At 43.6% G+C, this 19,475-nt stretch overlaps 1 protein-coding gene across 1 annotated transcript in view; it reads right to left on the bottom strand.

Moving 5' to 3' along the window:
• FAM135B (family with sequence similarity 135 member B) overlaps nucleotides 1-19,475 on the bottom strand; it is a 154,283-nt gene that overhangs the window by 118,135 nt on the left and 16,673 nt on the right. The window contains exon 2 of the mRNA XM_072851150.1: nucleotides 1,427-1,506. Within this exon, the coding sequence (XP_072707251.1) occupies nucleotides 1,427-1,506 (80 nt within the window). The remainder of the gene's footprint in view (nucleotides 1-1,426; nucleotides 1,507-19,475) is intronic.

Genomic DNA, 19,475 nt, shown 5'->3' with positions numbered 1-19,475 from the left:
AGTCAAAAGGACTCTGTAAGTTATTCTCTAAATGCTATTGTTAACACTGTGTATGGGGTTTGCATGGCAAGGTTTTGGTAGCGGGGAGGCTACAGGGGTGGCTTCTGTGAGAAGCTGCTAGAAGCTTCCCTTATGCCTGGTAGAGGCTCCAAGATGGACCCGTCACTGGCCAAGGCTGAGCCCATTAGCAACGGTGGTAGTGCCTCTGTGATAACATATTTAAGAAGGGGGAAAACCTGCTGGGGAGCAGCAGCCAGTGAGAGGAGTGAGAATATGTGAGAGAAACAACTCTGTAGACACCAAGGTCAGTGAAGAAGGAGGGGGAGGAGGTGCTCCAGGTGCCGGAGCAGAGATTCCCCTGAAGCCCATGGTGAAGACCATGGTGAGGCAGGCTGTCCCCCTGCAGCCCATGGAGGTCCATGGTGGAGCAGATATCCACCTGCAGCCTGTGGAGGACCCCACACCGGAGCAGGTGGATGCACCTGAAGGACACTGTGACCCCATGGAGAGCCCGTGCTGGAGCAGGCTTCTGGCAGGTCCTGTCACACTGTAGGGGACCCATGCTGGAGCAGGTCTGTTCCTGAAGGACTGCACCCATGGAAAGGACCCATGCTGGAGCAGTTCATGGAGAACTGCAGCCTGTGGGAAGGACCCATGTTAGAGAAGTTAATGGAGTACTGTCTCCCATGGGAGGGACCCCACGCTGGAGCAGGGGAAGAGTGTGAGGAGGAAAGAGCAGCAGAGACACCATGTGATGAACTGACCACAACCCCCGTTCCCCATCCCCCTGCGCCGCTTGGGGGAAGGAGGTAGAGAAATGGGGAGTGAAGTTGTGTCAGTGAAGAAGGGAGGGGTGGGGGGAAGGTATTTTAAGGTTTGGTTTTATTTCTCATTACCCTACTCTGATTTGATTGGTAATAAATTAAATTAATTTCCCCAAGTCAAGTCTTCTTTGCCCTTGATGGTAATTGCTGAGTGATCTCCCTGTCCTTGTCTCGACCCACGAGCCTTTTGTTATATTTTCTCTCCCCTGTCCAGCTGAGGAAGGGGAGTGATAGATTGGCTTGGTGGGCACCTGGCATCCAGCCAGGGTCAACCCGCTACACACTGAAACAATTTTCATCCAGAAATCACTTAGTATAGTAAACCAACTCTTTCCATTGTCAGCAAGGAAAGCCACATATGAGAGAGATTGCTTGCAGATAAGATCGTGAGAATTTCCTCTGCTTTTCTGACAGACACAAGCACCAAAACTCAAGCCCAACTCAGCCCAAACCCATACCAGAACAGAGAGCTGAACAGCCACTGATCATTATGGAAATCCAGGTTTGGATCCAAACCCAGGCTCACCCGTTCCCCACACACACTCTCCTCCTCCACGCTGCCCCACCTCCAGTCATGTCACATCCCTCTGGGACCTGCTTACCTGTCTGTCCTGCAATCATAGCAAACAGCCTGTGGGGAATCCTGGATGGGATCTTCAGTCCAGCTCTTATCTGGTAATACCTGGGGAGAAAGAATTAAAAATTACATGCTGTTAGATAGGTGACCACTCGATCCAACCTAAAATTCTGTGAGAACACATCCTGGGCATCCACACTCAAACAGAAGCGCTCGAGAGAACAGGCATGCTCAGAAATACTGTGTCTTTTCTTCTGATTTTTAGTTTTAACTAAAGTGGGTTTATACTGATTTTAATCAGGCCCCTCCTATTTTACAGCCAGCAGAGTGGACACAATGGCCTGATGTGTGACTAATGAGGAAAGATTGTGAAAAGCTCTTGGCATCTTGTAGGGAAAAGAGACATAGAGAAATATCTACGACAAAAGGCAGTGAGATCAGACAAGGAGTGTCAAAAATTTAATACAAAACAAAGAAAGAGGAAACTTCTGTGGAAAGACAACAAATGTGCTCATCTCACATCTAGGAAAATTCAATTTATACATAGTCATTATCATTCTGCTGTTCCATATTGAGGCTACTATATCATGAAAATGTTAGCATTAATCACATCTAAACTAGCTGTATTCCAGTTATTTGCTATCCCATATGTGATCACTATGCTAGATGAAGGAAGACAGAACAAGAAAATATCAGCAATTTCACCGGCTTAATTTATACATGGTGCAGGTTACTTTAAAAAGTTTTCAAATATGATCTCAGTCTAAACAGAGAAAAAAACTCATCCCAGTCTTCCCTCATCACCACTTTCATGAACAAGGAATAATAGGCAGTGTACAGTACAGTGCCGAATCCACTACATTTTAGCTCAGGATACCTCCACCTGTTTGCAGATCTCCCACTGACCTGCTGTAACACCATGTTGGTGTCAAGCCCCATTTCTCTGCATTTTTCCTCCTACCCTTTGTTTGGTCTATTTGTTTATATATTCCTCATATCTCACAAATGCTTGCAGATATTTTCAGCCTGATTTGTGTCTAAGCCTCTGAATACAAAAATAAAGGTTAAATTATAACTGTAAAGGTCTACCCAGCACCTAAAGATGTTATGACACTTAGCAGAATTCTTTCCTCAGAATAGTGTAACTGTATGTGAAAATGAAGAGCTAAAACACCTAGTTTTCTGTGAACTGTCGTATAAACAACAGCTCATACAGGTTACACTTACCAATAAAATCTTTGCTAAGGATGTAATAGTGGATAAACCAGATCTGTCTCTGCTAGGTTAAAAGCTGAAGAAAGGGGATTGATGGGGAGAAAAAAAAAAAAAAAAAACACTTCAGAGGCAGTTGTGTCATGGTGCTTCACACTTGAAAGCTCACATTACCCTACCTACTCCAACTCGCAGATCCTTGCCAACTTGGATATAATTCCAGCACAACCTTTGACATTTTTAGGTATCTGTTTTAGGCAAGAACTTGGGTGTGAAAAACTCTCCATTTACATTTTAGTTTTCAGAAAAGAAAATAAAAGAAGCTCAGATTCTAAATACACAAGGTATCTAGTTAAAAATAACAGCAACCAAATCTAAACTGCCTTATCTTTCTCTCCCTTATGCTGTCCGTGCACTTTGGTAGGAGTTTTTAATTAATGCTATTGCTCCTGATTTCTTCCACAGCATGTGCAAGAATTATGCCTTAAGACCCTGTCCTGGTTTCAGCTGGAATAGAGTTAATTTTCTTCCTAGTAGCTAGTATAGTGCTGTGTTTTGGATTTAGGATGAGAATAAGACTGATAACACGCTGACGTTTTAGTTGTTGCTGAGCAGTGCTTACACGAAGTCAAGGATTTTTCAGCTTCTCATACTGCCCTGCCAGCAAGGAGGCTGGAGGTGCACAAGAACCCAGGAGAAAACACAGCCAGGACAGCTGACCCCAACTGACCAAAGGCATATGCCATACCATATGACGTCATGCTGAACAAAAAACTGGGGAGGTTGGCTGGGGGGGTGTGGTCACTGCTCGGGAACTGGCTGGGCATTGGTCAGTGGGTGGTGAGCAATTGCATTGTGCATCACTTGTTTTGTATGTTCTTTTAGCATTATTATAATTTCCCTTCCTTTTCTGTCCTATTAAATTGTCTTTATCTCAATCCACGAGTTTTACCTTTTTTCTGATTCTCTCCCCCATCCCACTATGGGGGGAGTGAGCAAATGACTGTGTGGTGTTTAACTGCCTGCCAGGTCAGACCACGACAGTCTTTTGTATTTTCATTACAATCATATGCAACACAATTTTTTAACTGATAAAAATACCCTGTTTGGACTACCCATACAGTCTAATTATTTCTAAATAACAGCAACATGGTATTAAAGGCATGTTGCCACAGTAGTGTAACGGGAGACTCCTCAGTATGCAGGTATTAGTGTTTTACTATGTGTCTATTCCACCAGACTTATTTCTAAGAATAACATCCTATAACTGTCTGGCTACGTCTTTTAGATTTTTGCTGTTTAAGATTGTGATGGGTTATCCTTGGCTAAGGGCCGAATTCCCACTCAGATGCTCTCTCACTCCCCCTCATCAACAGGACAGTGGGAGAAAATAGGATGAAAAATACGATGAGATAAAGACAGGGAGATCACTTACCAGTTACTGTCACAGGCAAAACAGACTCAATGTGGGGAAAATTGACTTAATTTATTCACAATTGGGTAGTAAGAAACAAAACCAAACATTAAAACAACACCTCCCTCCACCCCACCCACTTCTTCCCAGGCTCAGCTTCACTCTTTCTGACTCCTCTCCTCCCAAACAGCTCAGGGGGATGGGCATGGGAGTTACAGTCAGTCCATAACAGCCCCTCTCTGATGCTTCATCCTCCTCACACATTTCCTGCTCCAATGTGGACCCTTCCACAGGCTGCAGTTCCTTCAGAAAATATCCAACTAGCTACCTACTGCCACACTATGACAATGTTTGCCTTCCCTCATCATATGTCTCATGTTCAGAAGCATCTCAAGCATCCCTAAATACTTTCATTAGGAAACTGATTTCCAGTGGCTTGGCTGGTGCTCCAGATTAAGTCACCTAAACCTGGGGAGACTATACATAGGTACCTAAGGTGCCAGTTTCAATGACCACGTAGTCAAAACTCTCAGCAGACTTAGAGACATTTGGCTCCTAAGAGAGGCTGCTGGGCAGACCTTGGCTTCACTCATTGTCCAGACTAGAACTGCTGACTACAGTACACCCTTGGATATCAAAACCACATGAAGATACCTCAATACTAGTGTCTTCATAACAAGGTTATTTCCACCCTTTATTATTTCCTTTGCAAAATGGACTAGGTGTAATGACATAAAGGATCTAGGTCTTCACCTTATTTTAACCTTTCCCTGTTCATCTGCTTAATTTTGGCAAATTCATTTGAATGTCAGAGATATTCTAGAAGTCATAAATAGACCTCTTCCTGTGTACCCACCAAGTTTAACTGCTCAAAACAAAAACTGCATAGAAAAGTCATAGAAACCTAAGGAACTCTCAGATTAAGGTTAAACTCTACGGTTAAAGGTCCAGATGTAAAGAGAATCTAGAGACTAGGAAGGTCTGCAATACTAAGGAATGCAGACAAAAATGCCACTTATATTTTACAGGTGGCCAGACATGTTTTCATTCTTAATAAAAAGAATGACACTAATCAGTTACTAATAAACAATTTAATGCAGATTATTTGGCACTTGATGCCAAAAGGTCTGGCCTTGATAACACAATGGCATTAAGCAATTCCAGTATAAACCATCATGGAATTAGATACATTCTTCCTAAAGAAAGACTTCAGAGAATGGTCCTATGCCCAGAAAACATGAGGCTTCTGAATATCCTGTTGTTTCAAGATTTGTGCAATTGTGCATATGTGTGCATTGCAATGCCTTGTATCTCAAGGTAGTGACACTGTTGGTCAATTAGATTAATGGCAGAGAAGGACAGTGATGTAGAGGACCTCAGATCGAAGCCTCCCAACACCCCAGTGACATTCATGGAAATTAACATGCAGGGCAGTGAAAGTGTTAAAGGCTCAAACCCAAAGATTAAATTAAACATTAAATAGAAATAGAAATGCTCACAATTTATCAGTTTATTCGTTTTAAAATTGAATAGTTTCCTTGAAAATCTTTGAGAACAAGTCATTTTTCGATGAAAGTTTCAGGCAAAACATTAACAACAGCTCCAAAGGAGGTTATAAATATCGCAAGCAGAATATGAGCAAAGAACAGCTTCACCTTGGGTGGCCAGAAAAAGCTAAAGACATCCTCATTTGAGTTTCACCAGACTTCTTGTTGTCCAGTTAAAATAAACAATTTCCATACAGGAAACTGAATAAAACCCATTACTTGATTTTTTTTTTTTTTTTAATTTTTAAGCCACATATCTATATTTAAATCATCAGATGGGCAAATATTATCCATTCCTCCTCAAAGCTTCCTGAGTCTTTGCAAGCAGGGAGGAATTGTGAAACAGTGACTTTATGCCTAAGTAAATATATAAAAATGAAGGCTCCTGCTCCCACACTGTGAAGCTGGACGTTACTTCACAATAGTTTCTGCATTGTGAGGAGGGTTTTCCTAATCAAAATACAGGCTACCGCAAGACGCAGAGTCCCATGCATTTTCTTCAGCAGCAAACATAGATAAATATCTCTGTTTCCCCACCCCACTGTCCTACACACTTCTTGGTTGTGCCAGTACAAGTAATACTGAGACCAAGATGTAAAATAGAACCATGTTAATGTGAGCACAAATAACAAATAAAACACTCTCTTTGTCAGTACTACTACAAAAATCCACTGTTGTATGACTGAATACTGTGTTCAGTCCCTGCTAACAAGATGGCAGATGGAAAATGGTTTTGACATGCTAAGACCACTCATTCTGTTACAATGAGGTACTGTTTGAACTAGAAATGGCATAACTCATGCTGAGAAGCAACAGGTACATCTGAACATACAGTGTTTCTGGTTTTCCTCAGAATGAAGCGAACCATCTCCAGCTGGCTCTAAATACTCTCATCAGGAAGTGGCCTCATAGGCTGGTCATCCTCACCAGCATCTTCCAATCCACCCAAGCAAAAGAGGGATTAGTTTAGTGGCCTGAGCTCTCCTAGAGTCTGCATGACCTGTTCTCACCTGAGTGGAACATTTGCTGTGTGGACACTGCAGCAGCAGAGCCTTGAGAGTGGGCTGCTATCTGGGTGGAGGCCATTGCACAGACATAGCTTCTCCTTCTTTGTGTAAGTAGTTGCATTTTGGGCTTGGGAAGAAATCCTACAGACAAAGACTTTATCTCTGCCCAGCTGAGTGAACCTCTCCAAAATGATATGAGGCATGAACAGAAAAACTACAAAGAATAAGAACAGGACCTGAAGGTCAAAATCTACACCTAAATAAATCAGGCTGAGGTAAACATTGCAAAAGCCACCAAAATAGTTACAGGAGGTCCTCCACTACATATGTGCAGGAAAGGACTGCCTGATAGTGATATAGGGCTGACAGTAATGATAACTGAGAAATTGCCTCCAAAAATAACAAGCTATTTTGCCCTCCTGCTTACCTTTTTTATGAAAAGCACAGATAGGAAGGCTAAAGGGAAGGAGTACAAAACTTTGAAAAAGATCAGAGCCAAGATGCCAAAATCAAAGAGGTCAGCATGCTTAGTGAAGATAAAGCTGGAGAACCTTGGCAGAAGTGGCATGTGAACTGGACACTCAGTAATACAGGTTTACAACAAATCCAGGAAATCAATAAATGTACAGAAGGGCTGATGATGAGCAGAAGCTAAACAGTCATTTTGCAAAGGGGCTGAAATGGACAACACTATGGGCCCTGAATGTGGCCCCAGAGATACATAAGACTGTGCGGTAGATTTTGAAGGAAAGAATAATTAGGAAATAAATGAGAAATTGCAATTCAATTCCTGTTTTATTACAATTAGGCTAAGTCTGGCTCATTAGAATTAGGCTAGGTAGTACCTCTCTTTGAGTAAACAGCTGGTTTGTGGGGTTTTGGTGTTTTTTAGGACAAGAGCAGTGCAGAAAAGCTTATTTAGACTTCAGTAAAGTAGGAAGACCATGGAAAATCGTCAGTTAATGTGGAACAGGCGCTGTGAAGGGAAGATCAGGAAACAGCAAGCTGATTTTACAAAAAGAACTAAAGGAACTTGGCACATTTAACTCAGCAAAACACAGAGCAATCAGATTCCCTCTCAATCTATAAATACACTGGGAAGAAAAACATCAGGAAGGAAGAAGAAGAGTGAGGTACAAGAAAGTACAACATTGGCACAAGAAAAACCACATATAAACTGCCCATGAATAAATGCAATTTAGAAATAAGTTGTAGCTGGCAAAGGAGCAAGACTGTGAAACAACCTCCTAACAGAAGCAGGAATGAAAAGGCCAATTTACTTTTAGGGGAATTTTGGTAAATTTCCTAAAGATTTATAGGACATAGATCCTTCTTATTTGCAGGACCAATGTTATTTCACAGGCAGTGCATACCAGTCCAAGTCCCTTCTTTCTTGCAAGACAACCTGCGTGGGTCACCCTAGTAGCAATGAATGTCATCACCACCTTCACTGGCCATTTGTGAATTATTCATCTTTAAAATTAAAGAGATAATTTGAATATTAACTTCATTTTCCTGTGCCTGGACACACACTAATCCCTGATGTCTTCTACTGACTCACCTAGGGCGCTGACATTAAAGCCTCCCTCAGGAGCACGACTCCACTAACAGATGTGTTGGGTGACACTGCCTCCCCTTGCCTCACACTCTCACCTTTCAGCATCTCGGCACTGCGGTGGTCAGACCTCCTCTCAGGAGCACCAAGATCACTCACAGATGTTAAGTGCTCACTTAATGATCAAGCAGGGTGCAGAGGGTTGGGGGTTTTTTCTGTCTTTTTTAATTACTACATTGCACTCAAATACACAGAGGAAATATTTACTTTTAGGAGAATAAAATATTTCTCCTTCAGATAATTCATTGTGCCATCTCTAGTGATCTAACCATACCACAGGGCAATACCTAACCTCAAAGGATTTACATTAAAAACAGCAGAGAGTCATGTCAAGGGAGCAGGCTGGTAGCAGCCCTATTACTGACACTTTGGACTCCATCGTCCCCTTGCTTCCTCCTCTGAGATCAATGCCAGAGCTTCTCAGTTGTCGTCTAGTCCTACAAGCTGCTGCCTACTTGTCTTCCCCTGCCATTAACTGGTAATGGCATTGTAGACCATAGGTTAAGACGGGATGACTAATTTGAGAGAGCCAATTTGTTGGGTAACATTGATGCATCACACTACTAAACCAGATCACTCCCACCAGGAGCCCTGACAGACCAGGCTGCTCCTCCCTGATCATTCCTGCAGTACTGGAATCAAAAAGATTGGCTCAGTAACGCCACTGTAGAAGCCAGACAAGTTCAAAACTGCATAGCTTCCACCTGACTTGAATTATACCTGACCAGCTCCAAGGCTTAAAATGTCATCCCATGGTAGGCTACATTTTAATAAACAACCCTTAAGCTAATGCATACTGCAAATAAACCAGCTGTATGCTTGAGCCTGATCAGTCAGCCTGGAGTTTCTGTTGCTCCTCAGACCAGTGTTGGAGTTGCCCTCCAGCAGCCCCTGTCAGCAAAACTTCTCTATTGAATTACTGCTGCTGGGCAGCCAAGGCAGCACACTGTTTTGGAAGTCAATGAGGAAAAGCCTTACAGGCAAGGAAAAAGATAGATTTCTTCATGAAAACAGCATGAGAAGAGACCTCAAATCTCTATGCAAGATGTAACTTCATTGGCCATAAGGAAGGTTTGAACTCAGGGGTTTCAGCTGGAAAAAGCACATTCCCTCTCTGAAAACATTAACAGATCTTTCTGTCCTGTGCTGATGATCCCCAAAAGAGGATTCCCAAGTGTGTTACCATCTGAGAGCTACTTGCTACATATTCCAGAAGTCTATGCAGGACAGAGGAAACATCTGTGATCATCCAGGTGGATTCCCAGGAAAACACAGTAATCAATAATCAGCCAAACAAACTATTTTTCCTTATACAGACATTGGGGGCTGAAACATAAAAAAACCCCAAAACTCCCATCCAGTTAGCTTCATGCTGAGGAAGTAAAAAGTGAAAAGCAATACCTGCCTTGAAGTTATAGGGAGAAAATATGGGTAAAGAAGGCAACACGGAACATTGTATTTATTTCTTTCCCTTCAATGAGACAGATCAGAGGTGTAGGCATGAAAGATTCTGTAACTTTGTATCAAACAACGGAGGATTTTCCTTGCTGGTGGCAATAATGCTTTCGGTTACATATCTGACAGAGTCAATAATGTTTCACAGAACTATAAAGCACATGAGTCAAACAGCAGTGCACTGTATGAATCCATCCCCTGTTCCTTTACTGCCTATTTTGTCTGTAAATATTTTGGTGGATGTCGTGGTTTAACCCCAGCCAGCAACTAAGCCCCACACAGCCGCTTGCTCACTCCCACCCCCGGTGGGATGGGGAAGAAAAGTGGAAGAGTAAAAGTAAGAAAACTCGAGGGTTGAGATAAAGACAGTTTAATAGGTAAAGCAAAAGCTGCACACACAAGCAAAGCAAAGCAAGGAATTAATTCACTCCTTCCCATGGGCAGGCAGGTGTTCAGCCATCTCCAGGAAAGCAGGGCTCCATCACACATAATGGTTACTTGGGAAGACAAACGCCATCACTCCGAACGTCCCCTCCTTCCTTCTTCTTCCCCAGCTTTATATACTGAGCATGACGCCATATGGTATGGAATAGCCCTTTGGTCAGTTTGGATCAACTATCCTGGCTGTGTCCCCTCCCAGCTTCTTGTGCACCTGGCAGAGCATGGGGAGCTGAAAAGTCCTTGACTAGTGCAGCAACAACTAAAACATCTCTGTATTATCAACACTGTTTCCAGCACAAATCCAATACATAGCCCCATACTAGCACCTATAAAGAAAATTAACTCTATCCCAGCCAAAACGCGCACAGTGGACTCTTTGGGTATTCAAAGACAGGAGGGCATGGGAAACGGTGGTGATTTTACACCTAAGATTGAAGACAAACAGATAAATTAGACTATGCTGCATAGCAGAAGAATTATCACATTGCTATATAAGCAAGTACAATGTGCAATAACCACACACAGCAGGAAGCCCTACAATATGACCAAAAAATATTTCAGACAAACCATTTGATCCTTTTATGCTAACAAACTATCAGTGTCAGTGGTTCACAAACGCCTCTACAGAAGCAGTTTGTTGTCAAGTTTTCCCCTCATGATCACCCTCCAGACTGTGACAGTACAGTGCTCATAGCAGCTGTGGATGATACCTGGGAAAACAAGTATCAGTACAGAACAATGCTTATAAAACATATATTGATCACTGATATAGTCCACTGACAACCTTTCATAATGTACTGGCTGTCTGTGCCCAGGTGCTGGCAGTGGGGCTGCAGGGTGGCCTCTGTGAGGAGAGGCCAGGGCTGCCCCATGCCAGACACAGCCGGTTCCAGCCGGTCCCAGCCGGCTCCAAGGGCCCCACCGCAGGACACAGCTGAGCCCCTCAGCCAAGCTGGGGGTGCCTGGGGGAAAAGAGGTTTCCGAAAGGGCACAGGGCGGCAGAGGCAGAGGAGGAGGAAGCCAAGGAGGGAGCAGCAGCAGAGGGACCCCGCGGCCGGAGGAGGAGGAGGGCAGGAGGTGCTGCAGGCCCGCAGCAGGGCTCCCCTGCAGCCCTGGAGAGACCCCGCTGGAGCAGAGACCCACCCTGCAGCCCGGGGAGGGCCCCACGCCGCAGCAGGGGGATATTTCCTGCAGGAGCTGCGGCCGTGGAGAGCCCGGGCGGGAGCAGGTTGTCCCTGAAGGACTGCAGCCCGGGGCAGGGCCCGCGCTGGAGCAGGAGACGGGTGAGGAGGGAGGAGCGGCCGAGAGGGGCTGTGATGGACCGACTGCAACCCCCATCCCCACCTCCTGTGCCACTTGGCAGGGACAAGGAGGTAGAGCAGCTGTGAATGAGGGAGTGAGGTTGAGATTGGGGAAAAGGTGGGGAGAGGAGTCAGGAGTGGCTGGCTGAGACTCAGAAAAAGGAGTCGAAGGGGGGAAAGTGTTTTATGTTTTGTTTCTCAGCATCCTACTCTACTTTTAAATATCTTCATCAATGACATAGTGCAATCAAGTGCACCCTCAGCAAGTTTGCAGATGATACCAAGCTGAGTGGTGCGGTTGACATGCCTGAGGGATGGGATGCCATCCAGAGGGACCTGGACAAGCTCAAAAAGTGGGCCATTGTGAATCTCATGAGGTTCAACAAGGCCAAGTGCAGGGTCCTGCACCTGGGTTGGGGCAATCCCCGGTATCAGTACAGGCTAGGGGGATGAAGGGATGAGAGCAGCCTTGACGAGAAGGACTTGGGGGTACTGGTCGATAAAAAGCTGGACATGAGCCGACAATGTGTGCTCGCAGCCCAAAAGGCCAACCATATCCTGGGCTGCATCAAAAGAAGCATGTCCAGCAGGTCAAGGGAGGTGATTCTGCCCCTCTACTCTGCTCTGGTGAGACCCCACCTGGAGTACTGCGTCCAGCTCTGGAGCCCTCAGCACAGGAAAGACATGGACCTGTTGGATCGGGTCCAGAGGAGGGCCACAAAAATGATCAGAGGGATGGAACACCTCTGCTATGAAAGAAGGCTGAGAGAGTTGGGGTTGTTCAGCCTGGAGAAAAGAAGGCTCCAGGGAGACCTTATTGCAACCTTTCAGTACTTAAAGGGGGCTTATAAGAAAGCTGGGGACAAACTTTTTAGCAAGGCCTGTTGCAATAGGACAAGGGGTAATGGTTTTAAACTAGAAGAGAGTAGATTTAGACTAGATGTAAGGAAGAAATTTTTTACGATGAGGGTGGTGAAACACTGGAACAGGTTGTCCAGAGAGGTGGTTGATGCCCCATCCTTAGAAACATTCAAGGTCAGGTTGGACGGGGCTCTGAGCAACCTGATCTAGTTGAAGATGTCCCTGCTCATTGCAGGGGCATTGGACTAGATGACCTATAAAGGTCCCTTCCAACCCTAGATATTCTATGATTGTATCATTCTATGATTCTATAAATAAACTAATTTTCTCCAAATAGTCTTTTTTGTCTTATTTTCTCCCTCTATCCTGTTGGGGAGGGGGAGTGAGAGGGCAGCTGGGTGGGAACTGGCAGCTGGCCCAGGTCAACCCACAACATCTAGATCCACCTTCAGGTGGGCATTCTCTGACTGAAGCTGTGGTTTTCCTGCATCTCTAACTGCAAGTACAGCTGTGATATCTCCTAATTTTTACTGAACAAATTATCTTTATATTATTCTAGTTGGTCTAATAAGGCTGCAATCTCACTCTCTTTTGTCACAAGTGCTTCCTGTTCTGCCTCTAACTGTTCCTTTAACACTTGATCAGAACTGCCTTCTGTAGGTACTCCATGCCTTTTATCATCCAATTTAAACTGTAGAGCAGACATCTGAATCAGGTTATTGTACTGTTGCTGTTGTAATTCTTCTTCATTTTGTTTTAATTCTGTTTCCACTTTCTTCATTTTTTGTAGTTGTTTTTCCAACTAGTTTACAGTCTTCAACACTTCAGTACCACTGTTCTCCAGTTCTTGTATCTGTGCCACCAGTTTCTCTATTTCTGTCACAAGCCGTAAATTCTTGATGGTTTTCCTCCCTTTCTAATAAAAACTTATTGTAATCATCCATCTTCTATTTTATTTCTGCTTGCAAAAATTCTACCTCATATTCTCTGAGCATTCCAGAAGTCTTTGATGTTTCTGTAAGTTTTATCTGTTCTTCGAGTTCCTTAATTTTTTGTATCCCATTATTTTTTCTTTTATATCGCTTACTTATCCATCAATTGCGACTGGCTTTCAAGCTGTTTTTCAAGGACTGGAATTTGCTTGTTTAGATACACAGCCTCCAATAAATACTTAGCCAAGTCCTGATTACTAGGCAGTTGTTCTTCATGTTCTAAGTCCTGTTTTTTAATTTGAGAGAACAAACTCAAATGTTCCTTTCCTCCATGACACTGAAGCTCTAATTTCTCCATTGCTAACAATTCTACTTCCAGTCCTAGAAGGTGTTTGTAACAGGAGCCAAGGGGTTGCATTATTTCTTTTACAGTTTTGTGGCATATCTTTTTCTTTTTATTGTCTTATGGTGTTGTACAGGATATGTGAAACTTGTCAAACGAATGCTCTCTTTGTACAAAAAACTGTACAGGTTTTGCTCCACATTCGACTCATGAAACACTGAAAAGTGTCTACATTTCCTAGCTGTGGTTTAAGTGTTTGTTTCTGATTCTGTACTGAGATCTTTAGTCTTTTAGAATAGGGAATGCTGTCTTTCTTTGTGTTTTATTTCTTTATTTGTACCATATATGACACATGTCTTAATCTTAGTCATGTCTTAATCTGTGTTTACATCTCATAGGAGTTACCCTCATAAATAAAGCTGTCTCTCTGAATTAAGAACCTCATTTTGAGAAGAGCTGAACTATTGCAACCCCATTCTCTTTAATGGGAGAAAAATCGAGCTGTGATGAGTTCTAGGAACTGGGCCACAAAAGAGAACAGGGTGAAATTCCTCTCTCAAACCCACCTGAGACATCTTAGGAAATGGCTCAAAGTTTTTCCATTGTTTCTTCTGAAGGAAAATGTAGCTTCTAAAAAACTTTTTTTTTTTAGGAAAAACTTTATTTGTTTTATAAGGAAACACTTATTTTCCCCCTTAGTGACTGTCTTCAAAGAAAATGGAAATTTAAAATTAATTTTGAATAAATTACAAAAGTTATAATCTTCCTTTTATGGAGGCATAGTAGAGACGCTCCTGTGAGTGAAAGTTTCTCTAAATCAAATGGTATATGTATGTTCTGCTAGTTTAGACTGTTTTTCAAAAGAAGAACTTGTCCAGGCAGTCTAGGCCACAAAGTGTAATGCATTTATAACCTACAACTTCCAAGGTAATGCATGAGAGAAATGTAGCCTATGTTAAGCTGGTGCAAAACAAAATATTTCAGATAAATTAAACATTCGAATGAAAATATGCAACAAGAACAGATAAAGCTTCATTTCATCAGAAACGACAGAAACAGTGTCTTTGCACTTCTGAGATAAATTTTTGTTTTCTGACAGGTACCTTAAGAATTCAGCTGGACCCCGATAGAAATGATGAATTCTCGGAATTTATGATGGGTGGCTGTTTTGATTTTCTCTTTGCTCTGGTACCAATCTTCTGTCACTGGGCTCGGTTTTATTCAGCTCTGCATTGCCCTTGGGAAGTGCGCTGAGTGCTATTGTCAGATGCTTCAACCTTCTTGAACCCTGATTCATGAGGATCCACCTGCTCATGCACCTGAGCAGAGTGGAGACCTGATGTGTTGGGTCAGTGATGTGAAGCAGGGACTGTAACACTACATTGCTATGGAGAGAAGAAGAGGCAGTGAGTGAGAATTCCCTTTGGGCTCCTGTAAATGTCAGGCTTTTGTGGGAGGCACTTTCCAATTGCAGTATGGTAATGTGGCTCCTCTCTTTTCCTTGTTCTGCCAGCCAGCCAGCAGTGGCTGAAACTGAGCCCAATGATGGCAGAGCAGTACCAGAGCAATGGCTGGGTCGGATTACTGACGAGGAGACCATCCTGAAATTGCCAGAGATACAGGCATAGCCATCGAAGAAAGCAAGTCTTATGCTGAGACCATGCAACTTGACCTATCTGTATGACTTTCTTCCATCATAAGAAGTGTTCATCTTGTATGGGACTTCCAGGTATTTAAACTGAACAATTTAGTGACAGCATAATTTAGGGATCTGCTAGATGGGCTAAGTGGCATAACTTGTCCTGGGATCATGATCTGACTGTGTGTCAGATCGCACTGCATCTCCACTTTGCTCATGTCCCCAAACTTCCTTCTTTTGGAAACTAGTTCAGGGACAATGGCTGGAATACACTCAGGTTTTGTATTCACTTGGGATTAGACTGTGAATTAAGTTAAAATCTCCCCTTGGTTTGCTGGGTTAGACATACCCATTTTGCCCCCAATCAGTTTGTATCTATCTCTGTTTCGTGGTCACTTTGCCTTTCAATCTTCTGGGAAGTTTTGAGAATCAGAATATCAGATCTGTATACTTTTTAAAGCAGCGGCCTCTGAGAAGCCATTTCCCGGCTATCATTTTCTGTTGTCTCCTGTTTCCAGGAGTGGGATCCAAAACTTAATAAAATTTAGTGTAAATAGCCACTTCTCCAAACCTGTTCATCCATGTCAGTCTATAAACATTACAGAAACACTTTAGAACTCTCATGAGACACCATATTTGTCTTATTCTAGTAAAAAAGATGTAATACAAAAGTTTGAATTAAGAAAGAAAAAGAATGAGCTTCAGGAATATTCAGCTCCTTTTATATGTACTAAATGGTTGCTATAGAGTGCCTCTTGTTTGCACCCAGAACAGTTAAGGGTTACTTAACTCTCTGAGATTATCACAGTGTAAGATCTTTCAGGTGCTTCAGTTAGAAGAGCACAAAACCGCTTGCTCTCTAGCTGTTCATATAACGTAAGAGCAGATTGAAAAACATTACTACTTGACTGTGAGACTAAATTAAGCCATGTTTTCAAGGTTTCTCATTACCTTTGAGACAATGGTATAAGTGCTGGTATCCTTATCAAAGTCCTAATTTTTCTGCCCTTTCCTTTCCCTGTTCCTCTTTTCCAACAATAAAGCACATTTCTTTCATCTTACTCTGCTCTTCACCATTGTACTGCCTACTCCTCTTTACCACTATGCTGTCTGAAAGGGAAGTAAAGGGCATATTGCTTTAAGACTATGGATACAGGACCAAAGAAAAGGCAGCATTGCTACCTTGGTGAGCATAAAAGGGCAAGAACCCCTGAGGTGAGCATAAAAGGAGATGTAAAGAGTGCTGGTTGGTGTAATTGCCAGAGAGCTGCAGGGATGCAAGGGCTGGAGCTTTTATGGCCTGTAGGGTTGCAAGTGTCTGCAGAGAAGAGATGATCTGATGAAAAGCTACAAGAAGCTGGAAGTATAAAAATGATCAAGGTTGTGGCTTACCTGGATCCAAATGAAAGCCTTGCCTCAAATGTATCAAGTGCCAAGTATAGGCTCTGATTCAGTAATGCACTGAAATGTGGGAACTCTCCTGTTAACACTAGTGCTCATTTGCCAAAAGTTGTTTATATCTTCTCCACATTTTACCCAGAGGACTCAGCTATGTAGAGCTTCCAGCTCTAAATCTTGGACTGAAAACATATCTACCTGTGTTTGATCCTGGGACATGCTAAGCAACTCCAGAACATGCTGAGAACCCTAGCATACTGTTTGCTTGGGTGAGAATGAATCACATGAAGTACCTCTCAGGTCTGCAGAACTGGACAGCATTTGTTGTTAAAACAGGATTTTCTGTCAGAATGAAAAATCAAAAAACAAGGCTGCCCTAAATTTAGAATTAAATGATTTCCTCTTATTGAAAGCACAGCTTCCTTTGTCATGCTTCCTTATGTCTGCATGCTACAGCCTCCTTGTACATGAGAATTCTGCTTTCAGTAGACCCACTGTGCTAGAGACAAGGGCTACATTTCTTACTGTAATGCAAGGAGGGTATGGATTGCCCTCCTCCTTCCCTATTAATTTTTTACCTACCTTCATCAAAAGTTAAAGAACCTGAGGATAAGTCTGGGGCAAGAATTGTAGAAACTTAACGTGATAAATGGCTGTGGAGTCTGGATTAGAATGCTGCAGTAGTGTTTGACTAACCTGCTGTCGTGCCCTGGCACAGCAGCCGTGGGCATCACAGAGGAAGCTGCCAGACAGACCTGTCACCTTGTTCAATGTTTGTGTAAGACTGAGCATTGAGGGCTGAGGAAAGCTTTCGCCTTGCCACCTCCAGTGGCTTCCAGAGTGAGGGGAAGGTTCCCTGGGCTGTTCGAGGTGTTCCTCCTACTGCTAAAAAGGTGGAAAGGAAATGCTGATGGTGGGAATGGTGATGGCTGCTGTGAACAAGCACCTTCCGCCTACTGGTATCGCCTGTGCCACACATTCTCACTCCTTTTTTCTGGGGCTCTTCTATACCTTGCCAGGATCCTGTGGTAGAACTGGGTCAGAAAGGCTTCTTGAAATAACATTTAATTGAGAAAGTGTGTGGATTGGTGTTTGTAGATGTGTGTAAATTCTCAGGAAAATTCACACAAATGAAATGTTTTGAAATAAGCTTGCAAATTGGTTTCAAAGTTTACATTTCAGTTTTATGCCTTTTTTTAATCACTTCAGAATGCAACAGAATAGGAATTATTTTCCATTTTTTAATTTAATAGTACATTTAAAATACTTAGGAAGAGCTTTATGCTAATCCACCTTGTATTCTTTTCTGAGTCAGTTTACTTCCAGCTCCTGTAACAATGGAGTTTGGAGTTTGAGATCAAAATGTCCCTGTTTGTATCTGATTCTTTGTGGTATAGTGGCAAACTCTTTGGTTGCCAAATGAAATATTCTGTCCTTGTATGTAAAGAAAAATATTTTTGTAATTGGAAATGTGTATCTGTGGTGGGTTAATCATGGCTAAGGGCTAAACTCCCACACAGCTGCTCACTCACTCCACCTCATCAAGAGAACAGGAGAAGAAAATAGGATGAAAAAGCTCATGGGTCAAGATAAAGACAAGGAGATCACTTGCCATTTATAATCATGGGCAAAACATACTCAAATTGGGTAAAATTAATTTATTTTTTTGCCAATTAAAATAGAATTGAGTAGTAAGAAACAAAGACAAACATTAAAACAACACCTCCTCAAACTTTTCCTAGGACTTTGACTTGGGATGAGTGAAAGGAGGAGCAAGAAAGACGAATGGTGTCTCCCTCCCCCCGCCTTTGCCCCAGTCCCACCTTCACCCCTTCACTCCCGACTCCTCTCCCCCTGAGGGGCACAGGGGATGGGGATGGGGTTTGTGGTCAGTCCATCACAGCCCCTCTCGGCCGCTCCTCCCTCCTCACCCATCTCCTGCTCCAGCGCGGGCCCTGCCCCGGGCTGCAGTCCTTCAGGGACAACCTGCTCCCGCCCGGGCTCTCCACGGCCGCAGCTCCTGCAGGAAATATCCCCCTGCTGCGGCGTGGGGCCCTCCCCGGGCTGCAGGGTGGGTCTCTGCTCCAGCGGGGTCTCTCCAGGGCTGCAGGGGAGCCCTGCTGCGGGCCTGCAGCACCTCCTGCCCTCCTCCTCCTCCGGCCGCGGGGTCCCTCTGCTGCTGCTCCCTCCTTGGCTTCCTCCTCCTCTGCCTCTGCCGCCTTGTGCCCTTTTGGAAACCTCTTTTCCCCCAGGCACCCCCAGCTTGGCTGAGGGGCTCAGCTGTGTCCTGCGGTGGGGCCCTTGGAGCCGGCTGGGACCGGCTGGAACCGGCTGTGTCTGGCATGGGACAGCCCCGGCCTCTTCTCACAGAGGCCACCCTGCAGCTCCTGCTACCAGTACCTGGACACGGACACCCGATACACTGGATAACAGTGACTCTTCAGCTTTCCTTTTCCTACAAACACTGTTTTCTAAGAGATAAATCGAAAACCTGACCATTTCAAAGAGAAGATGAAGAAACTCCATACTTTCAGACACATTGCTCCCACAGCAGGTGCATTGCTCCCACAGCAGGACTGAGGGTGATCAAATCAGTGCACCCCAAGGAAATCCTCCTCCTCTTCCTCCCTTTCTTCTTATTTTCCTCATTTTTACTTTCTGCATCTAATTTTCTTTCCTACTCTTTCTCAGGAAATGGGTCATCCTTATTTCCACCCACTCACTCCACACGAATAAAACTAATTGCTAAATGTGGGATCTTACCCAAATTTACCTGTTTTTCTCACTGAACTGTTGGCAGCACTGAAGGGACTTTTTGCCCTCTTCCAAGATGAATAGTCTCTTCTAAAAGTACACTCAGTGCTGGCACAAGCCTGACAGCTCTAGAGATGGAAATCCCATTTTCTGCG

The sequence above is a fragment of the Ciconia boyciana genome, chromosome 2 (assembly GCF_034638445.1).
Source record: "Ciconia boyciana chromosome 2, ASM3463844v1, whole genome shotgun sequence".
NCBI classification, from domain to species: domain Eukaryota; kingdom Metazoa; phylum Chordata; class Aves; order Ciconiiformes; family Ciconiidae; genus Ciconia; species Ciconia boyciana.
The sequence above is the reverse complement of the archived record's forward strand: the minus strand, read 5'-3'. Positions and strand labels throughout refer to the sequence as shown.